The sequence below is a fragment of the Oryx dammah genome, unplaced genomic scaffold, assembly GCF_014754425.2.
Source record: "Oryx dammah isolate SB20612 unplaced genomic scaffold, SCBI_Odam_1.1 HiC_scaffold_2, whole genome shotgun sequence".
NCBI classification, from domain to species: Eukaryota; Metazoa; Chordata; class Mammalia; order Artiodactyla; family Bovidae; genus Oryx; species Oryx dammah.
In genome coordinates this window covers 50,037,860-50,053,747 of record NW_024070186.1, presented here as the reverse complement: position 1 = coordinate 50,053,747, position 15,888 = coordinate 50,037,860, and the positions used below count along the sequence as shown (strand labels likewise).

General features: G+C 38.4%; 1 protein-coding gene across 3 annotated transcripts in view; it reads left to right on the top strand.

Moving 5' to 3' along the window:
- Positions 1–15,888, top strand: part of IFT80 (intraflagellar transport 80) — a 134,132-nt gene that overhangs the window by 63,876 nt on the left and 54,368 nt on the right. For all 3 annotated transcript variants that reach the window (XM_040247857.1, XM_040247865.1, XM_040247875.1), the window contains one exon: positions 7,042–7,221. In XM_040247857.1, the coding sequence (XP_040103791.1) occupies positions 7,042–7,221 (180 nt within the window). The remainder of the gene's footprint in view (positions 1–7,041; positions 7,222–15,888) is intronic.

Here is a 15,888-nt window from a genome sequence, read left to right as displayed (position 1 = left end):
TATGCATATAATAAGCATCTTTAAAGGAGAGACCCAAAGCAATGAACAGAAAAATACTAAAAGCCACTATTCAAGAAAGATTTCCTCAAACATAAGAGATTTGAATTTGATATTGAAAAGGCATACCCGATATACCCAGGACAACTACCCAGATGGCCAACACCCAGGTATACGCTAATAAAACTATAGGACTTTAAAGAAGAAAAAAAGTCCTGTGACATACAAGGAAAAGAGTAAATCACTCATAAAGGGAGGAAACTTGGAATGCCATCAGGCTTAAATAGTGTCACTGTACAATGGTTAACATAGGATACTACAGCTATGCTGACTTTTAGTATAAAGGTCCATAAGCATACTGATATAAACATGCAAGAACTCAAGGAATGTTATTCCCATTAGTGTTTTAAGGAGTTTATAGGGGAATTAGGTTCAGATTAACAATCGAAAACTCACATGTATGCATATACAGAGTATATTAAACATATTGTGTATTAAACATATTTTAAACATAAAAACATATTGATCATACTATCAGTAGCTGTGAAAGAAGGTGTATATCTATATTTTATACTACAATAGATCCTGTCTTAATATTGGACATATTTGTACCACCACTTCTACCCCTTTCATAGATAAATGCTAGTGCATGTTGGAGAAGGCAGTGGCACCCCACTCCAGTACTCTTACCTGGAAAATCCCATGGACAGAGGAGCCTGGAAGGATGCAGCCCATGGGGTTGCAAAGAGTCGGACACGACTGAACGACTTCCCTTTGACTTTTCACTTTCATGCATTGGAGAAGGAAATGGCACCCCACTCCAGTGTTCTTGCCTGGAGAATCCCAGGGACGGGGGAGCCTGGGGGGCTGCTGTCTATGGGGTCGCACAGAGTTGGACACGACTGAAGCGACTTAGCAGCAGCAGTGCATGTGCATGCACACACACACATAACTCTGCACATGCACACTTATGAAGGAAAACATAGGATAAAACATAAAATAGTTATCTATATTGAGGAGAGAATGGGCGAGGGGAAAGGGATAGAGTTTGGACTTCCTTGATTATACATTGTTTTATATATATTTTTTGGTAAATTGAACTTTGAATCCATGTAAATATGTTGCATAATTATAAAACAAAGTTAAATTTTTAGAAAGCAATTCCTAAACCCAAAGTAAGTGAAAAAAAAAGTGATACTAATTGTGTACTCAGTCATTTGTATACCTACCTAGAGAGGAGCTAGTTCAAGTGACTTTAAATGATGCAATTTTCTGTTCCTTGTGCTTACAGTGGAGACATAACAGAAAATTATCCTACCACATTGGAAAACATTTCAGCAGTTCCTTAAAATGTTAAATTAAACATAGGGTTACCATAGACACTGCAATTCCATTCCTAGTTATGTGCCCAAGAGAAATTAAAACATATTCACAGTACATAAATATTCATAGGATCATTATTCATAATTGTAAACAAAGCTGAAAAAGTCAAATGCCTCTCAAATTATGAATGGAGAAACAAAATATGATATATCCATACAATACAATACAGTATTACTTGGCAATAAGAAGTAATGAAATACTGATACATGCTACAACATGGATGAACATTAAAAATATTCTGTTAAGAGAAGCCAGTCATAAAAGATCACATAGTGTATTATTTCATTTACATGAAATGGCCAGAATAGAAAATGAAGGTTGATTAGTGGTTGCCAGGAGCTTGGCGGGGTGGGGGTGGGGGGATGGAAATGTCTGCTAATGGGTATGGGTTTCTTTTTGTGGTGATAAACATGTTCTGAAGTTAGTAGTGGTAATGGTTACAACTATGACTACACTAAAAAACTACTGAATTCTATACTTTAAAAGGGAGAATTTCATAAGTGAAATATATCTCAATAAATTTTAATTTTTTTAAATGGAAATTTAAGGACAAAAGAATGAAAAAAGAAAATTTAAAGCTCATTTGTAACTATTTGCTTTGTGGTATTGATATTGTTATCCTGGGTATTTACTTACATTGATGCTCTTAACTGGGATTTTTGGCCAGGTGAAAGGAGATATGGAGGTAAGATTGGAGAGGGTAAACAAAAATCCTACATTAATTTCCTGGCTTTGAATTGAAAGTTTAAGTTTGAGTTATTGAAAAAATGTCCTAGTGCTGTCTGTTTTAAAGGCCTAGAAAAGACTTAAATGATCAACTCAGTAACAGTGGACACCCTTAGCATTTGTGGGAGTTTTTTTCAGTACCATTTTCCACATTTCCATAAAGTGAACCATGACTCACTGAAGAAAAGATGGATGCCAGGTGTGGGGCAGGAAATATAAAAATGAGTCTGGAACATTTTGTCATTGTATCAAGTAAGGAAAGTGATCAAAGACTACAGGATTTTGTCAAATAGTCTAAAGACTAACTGAAAGAGGATCCCACTGGCTAATACTGAGCTAATTGGAGCGTTATATTGATTGAAACACATCAAACATGTTAAAATTAATGAGTTCATGATATTAAGCAATCAGATTTCTTGGTTACCATTTGGAGGTTACAGGGGAACCAACTAGTGTAATAAATGTCTGCTTCCCTGGTGGCTCAGAGGTTAAAGTGTCTGCCTGCAATGCAGGAGACCTGGGTTCGATCCCTAGGTCGGGAAGATCCCCGGGAGAAGGAAATGGCAACACACTCCAGTATTCTTGCCTGGAGATTCCCGTGGACGGAGGAGCCTGGTGGGCTACAGTCCACTGGGTCGCAAAGAGCTGGACACGACTGAGCGACTTCACCCATTACTCAACAATTATTACCTAATGGTTGATTCTTGCTTCATCATACCATCACCTGCTGGCTCATTTTTGAGCAAATCCTTGACATATCATTTCATCACTAAATTTTTCAGTAGATATTTAGCTGAAAGTTAGACTAAAAGTCTAGCACAAAGACTTTTTAACATAACTCAATACTATTGTTAAGCCTAAAAACAATTAACAGTAATTTCTTAATTATCCAGTCACTATTCAAATTTGTATTTTTGAAAACTAATAATTAATGGGAAATAGTCAAGAATTTATTCTGTGCTTTGATATATGAACTATATCCCAAGGTAACCAAATAGTTGAGGAGATGTTTCTTTTTGTAGAACTATTACAGTTAGTAAGTGAAGAAAGATTGTAAATTACCAGGGAATCCCAAGAAGGATTGTAATATTGCCATTTTGCAACTGCACATGAATTAGTTCACCTAGGCAATGATCATCATTTCTGACTAACAGAAAAAGACATTCAGACATTAAATGCTTCCTGCTGGAAGAACACAACATCACTTATGAAGTTTTCTTGGCAAAAAAATCAAACTTGAATCTGATCAAGACTCTAGATCTAACTATCAATTAACAGGAAATAAAGAGGACAGAGTAACACGTTAACCCCACGAGAACGCAGATGGTAAATTCAAGCCTATGGGAATCTACAGGACATGACCCAGTTTTTTCAGCCACAGAAAATTGCAAGGGGAAAGAACATGTGTAAGGGGAACATAGATCAAAAGAAGTCTAACAGACTTCTCAACCAATCAAAATGATTGTACCTTATCTACATCTTAATTCCAGCAAACTGAAGGCAAAAAAGGACAACTGTAAAAATTTGAACAGTGACTAGGTACTTTGATAATATTAAGGAGTTATTGTTCATTGTTTTTAGGTTTAATGATATTGAGGTTGGATTTTAAAAAATTTATGTTTTTAGTGATATATACTGACGTTCTTCATGATGAAATTATAAATGATATCAGGGATTGCTCAGAAAGATCTGGGCCATGATGGTGGTACACATGAGATAAGAATTCCCCATTAGTTGCTAAGTGGAAGCTGAGTAATGGGTGTTCATTATACCAGCCATTCTCAAAGTGTGGTTGCTGGACCAGAAGCTTTAACACCACCTGTGAACTTGTTAGAATGCAAGTACTTTGGCCTCACCCTAGATCTACTAAATCAGAGAGACTGGGGTGGAGCTCAGCAATTTATTTTAACAATCCCTCTTCAGTTCAGTTCAGTTGCTCAGTCGTGTCTGACTCTGCGACCCCGTGGACTCTAAGTAATTCTATAATAATACACATTAAAGTTTGAGAACCACTGCTTTATATTACTTTTCCTAATATACTTTATTTGAAATTCTAATAAGACATTTCAAAGAAAAAGCTTGATGAATGTAAGGAAATATATACATAACAAAGAGAAGCTAGTTTAGAGGATAAAGCAAAGGTCATGTAATTTTCTCAAGCGTTAACAAATGAATTGTCATGGTATTATAAGAAAGCTGTGGTACATATACACAATGGAGTATTACTCAGCCGTTAAAAAGAATACATTTGAATCTGTTCTGATGAGATGGATGAAACTGGAGCCGATTATACAGAGTGAAGTAAGCCAGAAAGAAAAACACCAATACAGTATACTAACACATATATATGGAATTTAGAAAGATGGCAGTGATGACCCTGTATGCAGGACAGCAAAAAAGACACAGATGTGTATAGTGGACTTTTGGACTCAGTGGGAGAGGGAGAGGGTGAGATGATTTGGGAGAATGGCATTGAAACATGTATAATATCATGTAAGAATCGAATTGCCAGTCTATGTCCGATGCAGGATATGGCACGCTTGGGGCTGGTACGCGGGGATGAGCCAGAGAGATGTGGGGAGTGGGGTGGGAGGGGGGTTCATGTTTGGGAACGCATGTACACCCGTGGTGGTGGTGGATTCATGTCAATGTATGGCAAAACCAATACAGAATTGTAAAGTAAAAAAAAAAAAAAACAGTGAGCCAGCAGCTAATGATAGTCTTAAAGGAAATCATGGGTTTTGCTTTTCTTTTAGAATAGTGTCTCTACATTAAAATCACCTAGAGAACTTTTAAGAACATACCCAGGCTCCACCCCAAATTCTAGGTTTAGTTGGTTGCATTTCTGGGTTTTGGTATTTTTTTTTTTTAAAGCTTCCCAGATAATTCTAATATACAACCAGAGTTCAGAACCAGTGTCCTAACTTTACAATGCTTAAGATTCTTGAAGTGCTCGTTAAAAGTTTCCAGAACGAACATAATGTCCATTGACATAAGAATGGATAAAGACGTGTTTATCTATCTATCATCTATCTATCTATCTATATACACAATGGGATACTGCTGCTGCTGCTGCTGCTAAGTCGCTTTAGTCGTGTCTGACTCTGTGCGACCCCATAAATGGCAGCCCACCAGGCTCCTCCGTCCATGGATTTTCCAGGCAAGAGTACTGGAGTAAGGTGCCATTGCCTTCTCCGATGGACTACTACTCAGCCATAAAAATGAACAAAATAATGCCATTTGCAGAAACATGGATGCAACTAGAGATTATTATACTAAGTGAAGTAAGTCAGGAAGGAAAGACAAATACTGTATGATATCATTTATATGTGGAATCTAAAATACGGCACAAATGAACATATCTACGAAACAGAAGCAGATTCACAGACAGAGAACCAGCTTGTGGTTGCCAAAGGTGGGGAGGGGGGAGAGGGAAGAACCGGGAGTTTGGAGTTGACAGCTGCAAACTATTACATTTATAATGGATAAACAAGAAGGTCCTACTGTATAGCACAGAGAACTATATTCAGTATGATAAACCATAATCAAAATGAATATTGAAAATAGAGTGTATATGTATAACTAAATCACTTTGCTGTACAGTAGAAATTAACACAGCATTGCAAATCAACTGTATTTTAAAGAATAGACTAACAACAAGAAAAAGTTTCTTGGTCCTCTTCCCCTAGAGGCTCAGATTCAATAGGATGATATAGAGCATATAATTGGCATTTCTAACAAGATGACAGATGATATAGATGGTGCTGGCTTGAGCACATTTTGAATAACACTACCTTCAAAGAAGGGGTAGTTATCAAAGAAAGAGATAAGCATAAGTGAGAGGGATAATCTTCAGGGCTCTTGCTGTTGCTGCTGCTGCTGCTGCTGCTAGCATCAGTAAATTACATCCAGGGAGACTGCCTAGTTTCTTTCTCGTGGTTAGAAATGCAAATATGAATCCAGTGTTCCATGGCTTATTTGGAGAAGAAAAGATACTTAGAACTTTGAATCTCTTTAAAAGCACAAATGACAAAGGGAATGCAGCCAGTATTTTATAGAAATTTTAAATGGAATATAACTTATAAAAATTTTGAATCTCTATGTTGCACACCTGAAACTAATATTAAGTTAGTAAGATTTTTCTGGGTGGTTGGTTTTTGGGTATTTTTTAAATCATAGTAAGATTGGAAGAATCGTAAGAAAGTATAAGTAAATTTAGCCAAATCATCCTTTTGGTAAGTGTATAGTTCATCTGAAGAATGAAAGAAAATGCATATAATATCATTTTTGTAAAAGTTTTTTTCCTACTATCTTATTCACACACTGACACACACAAGAGTTTTTCATCCAGTTGATGCTTATTGATTTTGGTAGATTGCTTTCTCAAACAGATTCTATGAAATGTCTTACTGTACTGTGAATAAAAAAAGGAAAAATCTATTTACTTGTATTTTCATGGTTTAAGATATGTATTAGAGATGCTTTAGTCACATTGTGTGTTTAGTTTCAATATGACAATTACTAAAATATTGTAGAAAAATTTTAGGTGTAGGGACTGTAGAGATCCTTATGAATTAATAGTAAGATGTCTTTATTTTTTTCCCTATGGAATGTTTGTATTTCCCCATTGAGTATTAACTGCTTAAAAGTGAATCAAATGATGTAAATCAAAGTGGTGTGAGTGTTCTACAGTTCTTGAGAGATTTTATACTGTTATCACATCATGTATTCTACTATGTAATTAGAAAAAAAAATCATGTCTTTATCTTCCACTCAGTATACTATCATTTTATTAAGAAAAATATTCCTTATTAATTCTAGAATAAAGACATGTTCTTTTAAAAAATCATCTTACTATGTTAACATATGCCCAATTTAAAACTTCTTTAAAATATTTTAAAATAAATTGATTATGTTATGTTCTTTCTTCCCCAGTGGTCATATGCTTTAGAAAAACCCAGCACTGGTAGCATATTTAATATTGCGTGGTCAGTTGATGGTACCCAGATTGCTGGAGCCTGTGGAAATGGACATGTTGTTTTTGCACATGTGGTGGAGCAGCGCTGGGAGTGGAAGAATTTTCAAGTAACATTAACTAAAAGAAGGACCATGCAGGTATGATTATGTTTCATAGTTGATTAAATCTGCTTCCCCCCCCAATATATTCAGTTTACAATACAGAATATGGAATTATCTTTGTTTATTATGGTATCATCGACTTGAGGGACATGAGTTTGAGCAAACTCCAGGGGTTGGTGATGAACAGGGAAGTCTGGTGCTGCAGTTCATGGGTCGCAAAGAGTTGGACATAACTGAGTGACTGAACTGACCTGATTATATTTATATCATGTTTATTAAAATTCAGTCATATTAGAAAGATACTAATTATACCATTAGTGACTTTTTTATGACATAAAGAACCATTCACTGACATAGAATACAAGTGCCCACAGCTCCTGAAGTTATGGGGTTGAAGCAAGGATGAAATTGAGTTCTCCTAAACCTGAGTTTTTCTCTGCCAAGTTTATGATTAACCTCTTGATCCAAAACATTATTCCCTTTTTGTCTCCCACCTGTACCCTTCAAGTTGGAGAATTATCAAGGAAAAGGGGGGACTGAAACTGAGCAGGACCCTGGGGGAATCCTCCCTAGTACCAAAGCCCATATCTTTGAGTTCTACAGAAACTAAGACCCCCCCCCCCCACCCAAGTGGAGGATGGTGACTACACGCTTATATTATAGACCCCAGACTGGTTGGAATCAAAAAATTGAAATTCCAGAAACATCACTCTATCACCTCACCATCTCTTACTGAGATTTAGGAAGAATACCAGGTACTTTGGGGGTAAAAATCTTTATGGATTAAGACAGAAAGGATGAAATGTGGCCATTGGAGTTAGGGGGAAATGTTTTACAGATCAGAGAACAGTGGTGGGAGGCGTTATTTAATCAGTTGTAAGCTTCTTAAGCAGAAATAGCAATAGATGTTTTTCTGGAACTCTCTTGCTTTTTCGATGATCCAGCGGATGTTGGCAATTTGATCTCTGGTTCCTCTGCCTTTTCTAAAACCGGCTTGAACATCTGGAAGTTCACGGTTCACATAATGCTGAAGTCTGGCTTGGAGAATTTTGAGCCTTACTTTACTAGCGTGTAAGATGAGTGCAATTGTGTGGTAGTTTGAGCATTCTTTGGCATTGCCTTTCTTTGGGATTGGAATGAAAACTGACCTTTTCCAGTCCTGTGGCCACTGCTGAGTTTTCCAAATTTGCTGGCATATTGAGTGCAGCGCTTTCACAGCATCATCTTTGAGGATTTGAAATAGCTCAACTGGAATTCCATCACCTCCACTAGCTTTGTTTGTAGTGAAGTCTTCTAAGGCCCACTTGACTTCACATTCCAGGATGTCTGGCTCTAGGTGAGTGATCACACCATCGTGATTATCTTGGTCATGAAGCTCTTTTTTTTGTACAGTTCTTCTGTGTATTCTTGCCACCTCTTCTTAATATCTTCTGCTTCTGTTAGGTCCATACGTTTATCGAGCCCATCTTTGCATGAAATGTTCCCTTGGTATCTCTAATTTTCTTGAAGAGATCTCTAGTCTTTCCCATTCTGTTGTTTTCCCCTATTTCTTTGCATTGATCACTGAGGAAGGCTTTCTTATCTCTCCTTGCTATTCTTTGGAACTCTGCATTCAGATGCTTATATCTTTCCTTTTCTCCTTTGCTTTTCACTTCTCTTCTTTGCTGAATTCTATGTCTGAATTCAGTCATAAAACACAGAATAACATATGTGAAATACCTGGCAAAGTTCTTAGTGTGAACTAATGAATGACTCAATCTGCAATTCTCAACAAAATCCATACACATCTCTTTAAACTACAGTCCACTCCCTCTTAAACAGGAATTCTAATTTGGTAGTTAGGGGTGGGGGAGAATGGCCAGTTTTGTGTTTTTGAGCTCCAGAGGATTCTGATGTTTGTCCAGCTGGGATGGAAAAGAGTAAATTTGTCCCCTTCTAAGTTCAGCGCAGCACTCTGTCCAGTCTTGATTTCCATGGTGGAAGAATAAGGCTCATGGATTTTAGCCAGTGGTTCAGTATCAGGCTTTCCTGGTGCCTCAGAGGTTAAAGCGTCTGCCTGCAATGTAGGAGACCTGGGTTCTATCTCTGGGTCAGGAAGATCCCCTGGAGAAGGAAATGCCAACCCACTTCACTATTCTTGCCTGGAGAATCCCATGGACGGAGGAGCCTGGTGGGCTACAGTCCACGGGGTCGCAAAGAGTCGGACACAACTGAGCAATTTCACATTCACGTTCTCTTCTTTGCACAGCTATTTGTAAGGCCTCCTCAGACAGCCATTTTGCTTTTTTGTATTTCTTTTCCATGGGGATGGTCTTGATCCCTGTCTCTTGTACAATGTCATGAACCTCCATTCATAGTTCATCAGGCACTCTATCACATCTAGTCCCTTAAATCTATTTCTCACTTCCACTATATAATCATAAGGGATGTGATTTAGGTCATACCTGAATGGTCTAGTGGTTTTCCCCACTTTCTTTAATTTAAGTCTGAATTTGGCAATAAGGAGTTCATGATCTGAGCCACAGTGAGCTCCTGGTCTTGTTTTTTTGCTGACTGTATAGAGCTTCTCCATCTTTGGCTGCAAAGAATATAATCAGTCTGGTTTCAGTGTTGACCATCTGGTGATGTCCATCACCAGAAGATGTAGAGTCTTCTCATGTGTTGTTGGAAGAGGGTGTTTGCTATGACCAGTGTGTTCTTTGCCCTACTTCATTCCGTACTCCAAGGCCAAATTTGCCTGTTACTCCACGTGTGTCCTGACTTCCTACTTTTGCATTCCAGTCCCCTATAATGAAAAGGACATCTTTTTTGGGTGTTAGTTCTAAAAGGTCTTGTAGGTCTTCATAGAACCGTTCAACTTCAGCTTCTTCAGCGTTACTGGTTGGGGCGTAGGCTTGGATTATGGTGATATTGAATGGTTTGCCTTGGAAACGAACAGAGATCATTCTGTAATTTTTGAGATTGCATCCAAGTACTGCATTTCAGACTCTTTTGTTGACCATGATGGCTACCCCATTTCTTCTAAGGGATTTCCACCAGCAGTAGTAGATATAATGGTCATCTGAGTTAAATTCACCCATTCCAGTCCATTTTAGTTCGCTGATTCCTAGAATGTTGACGTTCACTCTTGCCATCTCCTGTTTGACCACTTCCAATTTGCCTTGATTCATGGACCTGACATTCCAGGTTTCTATGCAATATTGCTCTTTACAGCATCGGACCTTGCTTCTATGACTGGTCACATCCACAACTGGGTATTGTTTTTGCTTTGGCTCCATCCCTTCATTCTTTGTGGAGTTATTTCTCCACTGATCTCCAGTAGCATATTGGGCACCTACCAACCTGGGGAGTTCCTCTTTCAGTATCCTACCATTTTGCCTTTTAATACTGTTCATGGGGTTCTCAAGGCAAGGTCAGGAAGCAACAGTTAGAACTGGACATGGAACAACAGACTGGTTCCAAATAGGAAAAGGAGTACGTCAAGGCTGTATATTGTCACCCTGCTTATTTAACTTATATGCAAAGTACATCATGAGAAACTCTGGGCTGGAAGAAGCACAAGCTGGAATCAAGATTGCCAGGAGAAATATCAATAACCTCAGATATGCAGATGACACCATCTAGGCAGAAAGTGAAGAGGAACTAAAAAGCCTCTTGATGAAAGTGAAAGAGGAGAGTGAAAACATTGGCTTAAAGCTCAACATTCAGAAAACGAAGATCATGGCATCCGGTCTCATCACTTCATGGGAAATAGATGGGGAAACAATGGAAACAGTGTCAGACTTTATTTTTGGGGGCTCCAAAATCACTGCAGATGGTGATTGCAGCCATGAAATTAAAAGACGCTTACTCCTTGGAAGGAAAGTATGACCAACCTAGATAGTATATTGAAAAGCAGAGATATTACTTTGCCAACAAAGGTCCATCTAGTCAAGGCTATGGTTTTTCCAGTGGTCACGTATGGATGTGAGAGTTGGACTGTGAAGAAAGCTGAGCACCGAAGAATTGATGCTTTTGAACTGTGGTGTTGGAGAAGACTCTTGAGAGTCCCTTGGACTGCAGGGAGATCCAACCAGTCCATCTTAAAAGAGATCAGCCCTGGGTGTTCATTGGAAGGACTGATGCTGAAGCTGAAACTCCAATACTTTGGCCACCTCATGCGAAGAGTTGACTCATTGGAAAAGGCTTTGATGCTGGGAGGGATTGGGGGCAGAAGGAGAAGGGGATGACAGAGGATGAGATGGCTGGATGGCATCACCAACTCTATGGATGTGAGTTTGAGTGAACTCCAGGAGTTGGTGATGGACAGGGAGGCCTGGCGTGCTGCGGTTCATGGGGTCGCAGAGTCAGACACGACTGAGTGACTGAACTGAACTGAACTGAAGCTTCTTAAGGGCATGGTACTATATTTCACTCATCTTTATCTCCCTATGGTGCCTAGTCCAGTGCCTCACATGTAATGAGATCTTGACAAATATTTTAAAAGTTAGTTGATGAAAGGTAGGAGGAGAAGCCAAAGATGATGTGTTCATGGCAAACCAGCTGCCAATGTAAAGGGACCTCTGCCTTCTTCCATTTCTTTCTGGTGTCCTTATCCGTTGCCTCTATCTTCAGTATTCAGAATTTAGATGATTGTAATAACTATAAAAATTTGAAAACATACCTTGTGATCGAGACTGGGTCTGTTCAAGTATTCTTTAGGCTAAGTATCGAGATTTTAAAATTTGGACAGTAGGGTCATTAGTGGAAAAGGAAACAGTCACCCACTCCAGTGTTCTTGTCTGGAGAATCCCAGGGACGGGGAAGCCTGGTGGGCTGCCATCTATGGAGTCACACAGAGTCGGACACGACTGAAGCGACGTAGCAGCAGCAGCAGGGTTATTAGTGATAATAATTAGGTAACATACGTTTTCTTTATTCTACTTTCTTATTTAAAAAATTTAAACTTATAGAGAATTTAAAACACACAAAAATAGAGACGATAGTATAATGAATCTCTTTGTACTCATTTCCCAGCCGCAACAACCATCTGCCCATGATCAAGCCTGCCCCATTCATGTCCATATCTACTTTTCCCCTGCCCCAATTATTTTGAAGAAAATTTAGATATCATTTCGACTGCAAAAATTTCAATATGTACAACTAAAAGATAAGGACTCTTTTTTTTTTAATATACCCACAATACCATTGTATCTTAAAAATACTAATTCCTTAATATTATCAAAGGAATATCTAAAATCAAATTTTCAGTTGTTTACTCCACATCATATTTTTAAAGGTTTGTTTTTGTTTGAATTAGGATCCACAATGGTTTACATGTTACAATTGGTTGATATATGTTTTAAGTATCTTTTAGTCTATAGATAACCCTTCCATCTTTATTTTTTCCCCTTGCAGTTTATCTGTTGAAGACACCAAATTAATTGTTTGTCTGTCTGCAGAGTCTGGACTTTTGCTGACAGTATCCCCATGGTTTGGTTTGACGTACTTCTCTGTCTTCTGTATTTCCTGTAAATGAGTAGTTAGATCTATTTGATAGTATAAATATATATTTTTGTTAGTTAGCCTGGGAACCAAGACCTTATTTATAGTATTGTGTCTGTGATAAGGAATGCATTGTGAGTTCTAGTCAGCTGCCTTGGGGACACAGTTTTATTCATATAGGGCATGCTGCTGCTAAGTCGCTTCAGTCGTGTCCAACTCTGTGTGACCGCATAGATGGCAGCCCACCAGGCTCCGCCACCCCTGGGATTCTCCAGGCAAGAACACTGGAGTGGGTTGCCATTCATGTCAAACTCTTTGTGAGCCCATGGACTATAGCCTTCCAGGTTCCTCTGTCAATGGGATTTCTCAGGCAAGAATACTGGAGTGAATTGCCATTTCCTTCTCCAGTGCATGAAAGTGAAAAGTGAAAGTGAAGTTGCTCAGTCGTGTCCGACTCTTTACAACCCTATGGACTGCAGCCTACCAGGCTCCTCCGTCCATGGGATTTTCTAGGCAAGAGTACTGGAGTGGGGTGCCATAGCTGCTTTGGGTATCTACAAATTGCTCAGGAGTGACCCAGAGAAGGCAACAGGAAATACAGAAGATGGGGGCTAGCTAATGTAATATCGTCTTAATTTCAGAAATGCCCCAAGATGAGAATATATTTAAAAAGAGAATTTTTTCTTTCATAAAAAAAGGAATCATCTTAGAATTAGAGGATTTTTACATCAGATAAGATGAACAGTGAGGTTTTTTAATAGCTTATCTAAACTGAATTGTCTTTATACTTAAAATAATATTTACAAATAATCTTTCAAAGCTTTAGAACCAGAACACTATTTTTACTTTTGTAAAAGGATCTTACTCTCAATGACTGTAAGACATTTATATTGCATTTTTGCTAGGTTGAGTCTATCCATAGTTTTTTTTTTTTAACAACAGTTTCATTTGCTCATTTGGTAACCTACTTGCAATGCCTTGAGCTAGGCAATGGGTGATACAGTTTTGAATAAGACAGATTTGGTTCCTGTTCTCATGGGACCTTCTGGATGAATATGTTGAAATTTTTCTTCATAAATTTATCTCAGATTGATTAAGTGAATGTAAAGAATAAAGAAACAAAAGAAATTTATTGGTCCATGTGAAGTCAAGAGAGAGACTGATGAGGTGGTATTGGATCCAGAGGCTTAAATAAGGTTAACTGGACTTCCATCCATCACTTTCTCTTCCTGTACTCTCCTTTTTTCTGTATTCGCTTCATTTGTACAAAGGCTGTCTCTCCTTTGGCTTACATTCTACCAACTTCAAGCCCAACAGAAAGAGTGCTTTTCCCTCTAGCCCCCTAGTAATTTCAGCAGAAGTCCCAGCATTGGATTTCATGTGCCAAGTCTGGGTCAAGTATATTTAGATGGGAGTTGGAGGGAATGGAATCAACCCCATCAAAACCACTTAGTCACTTAGAATAATGGGTATGTTTCCCCAAAGGAAAACCAAGCCATAATTACTAGAAAAGATAGCATTTGATTCTGGGCAGACAGAAACCAACAGCTATCCACTGTAGTCTATCTTTTAGCTGCTTAGCACCTATAACTATTAGTTATTGATGACTGCCTAATAAATAAACTTAGTGGTTTAAAACAGCAATATTTATTTTCTCTTAGTTTCTTTGAGTCAAGAATCCAGGCATGGCTTAGTAAATCTTCTGACACAGAATTTCTCACAAGGCTGCAATTAAGGTGTTGGCCAGGGTTTTTTTAGTAGCACCTGAAGCATCCTCAACTGGAGAGGACTTGCTTCCAAGCTCACCAATATGGTTGTTGGCAGGCTTCCATTTTTCAAGGGCTGTTGAACTGAGGGCCTCAGTTTCTTGTTGGCAATTGTCTGGAGGCCTCCCTCAGTTCCTTACATGTAGCCTCTCCACTGGGCAGCTCACAACCTGTCAGCTTTGTGAGAGCAATTGTGAAAGGCACAGAGCTAGTGAGTGAAACATAAATCACAGTTCTTTATAACTTCAACTTTGAAGTGTCATCTCATCATTTTAGCCTTTTTCTGATCTTTAGAAGTGAGCTATGAGGTCTAATTCACACATAATTGGAGAGACTTACATAAGGATGTGAATACCAGTAGGTGGAAATCACTAACCTCTTTACAGTCTAGTCACAACACATATTAATGCTTACCCTTATTCATGTAAACGTATAATTCAGAAGTGCTCTACTTAACTAATGCAGCTATTCCATTTGCTTTTGAAAACAAACCCATCCCTTCTCTAAAAGATAATAACCTAGACTTATCCAAGGCATTCCAGCTCTAACTCTTTGGTCTGGAAAACTAAATAAATATGAGTTTTAATTATTCTACTGCTCCTCCCCATCATCTTCCCAATTTATAATGATGAAGGGAATACAGGGCAGCTGGAATGAAAACAATTTGGAGAATGGGTGAAGGAAAAAGCACACTATGACTACAAGGTCCATAACAAAAGCCCAGCTGGCCAGGAATATCCTCGGAATTCTTTGTTTTAGCACTGAAGTAAAAGCGTGGTTAATTTGGCAACTCTAGCTTGCCTTTTGGGGAAGATCTCCCACTTGGAAGAATTTCCTTTCTGGAGTCTGTACATTTTAACAGCCCACTTAATGTCGTTAAGATGGAGCCATAGATTCCAATAGGAACAATAGTCACAACTTTTTGTTTGCCTGGTTTAGAGTTTCACAGTTTACTTAGAAGCTTTTGTAGACTGTTGGTTTGTGTTTCATTAACTCAGAAACCAGAGATCATGTTGAGCCCTAATTGTTAACTCTAGACCTTGATCTGACAGTTGCTACCTGGTAATAGGTTTCATTGCCCTAAGACATTACCTGTCTCCCTGGACCTCGGCTTTTATGTGATACAATAACCAAGAGTGAGAAGGTTTCCTAATTTGTGCCTTGTCTCCAGGCTGAATTCTAGCCATATTTCTTTCCAAAAGGAGAGTAGATGTCTTTGCTGGGAGGAAGGGCCTAGAAGGGAAGAGGGTACAGGTGGAAGAGATGAGGCATTCCTTAGGTCTCAAGTTTCTCATTTGCTCTTTCCTGTCACTGTCACTTGAGCATGGGGCACAGATTAGGCATTTACACAATTTGAATGTTGCCATAGTTCAAAATTATTTAATTCTTAGTCACTCTATCTCCTGTAAAGATAAAAGTTAATGAGAGAGTGTTTTTGATGATTAAATGAGAT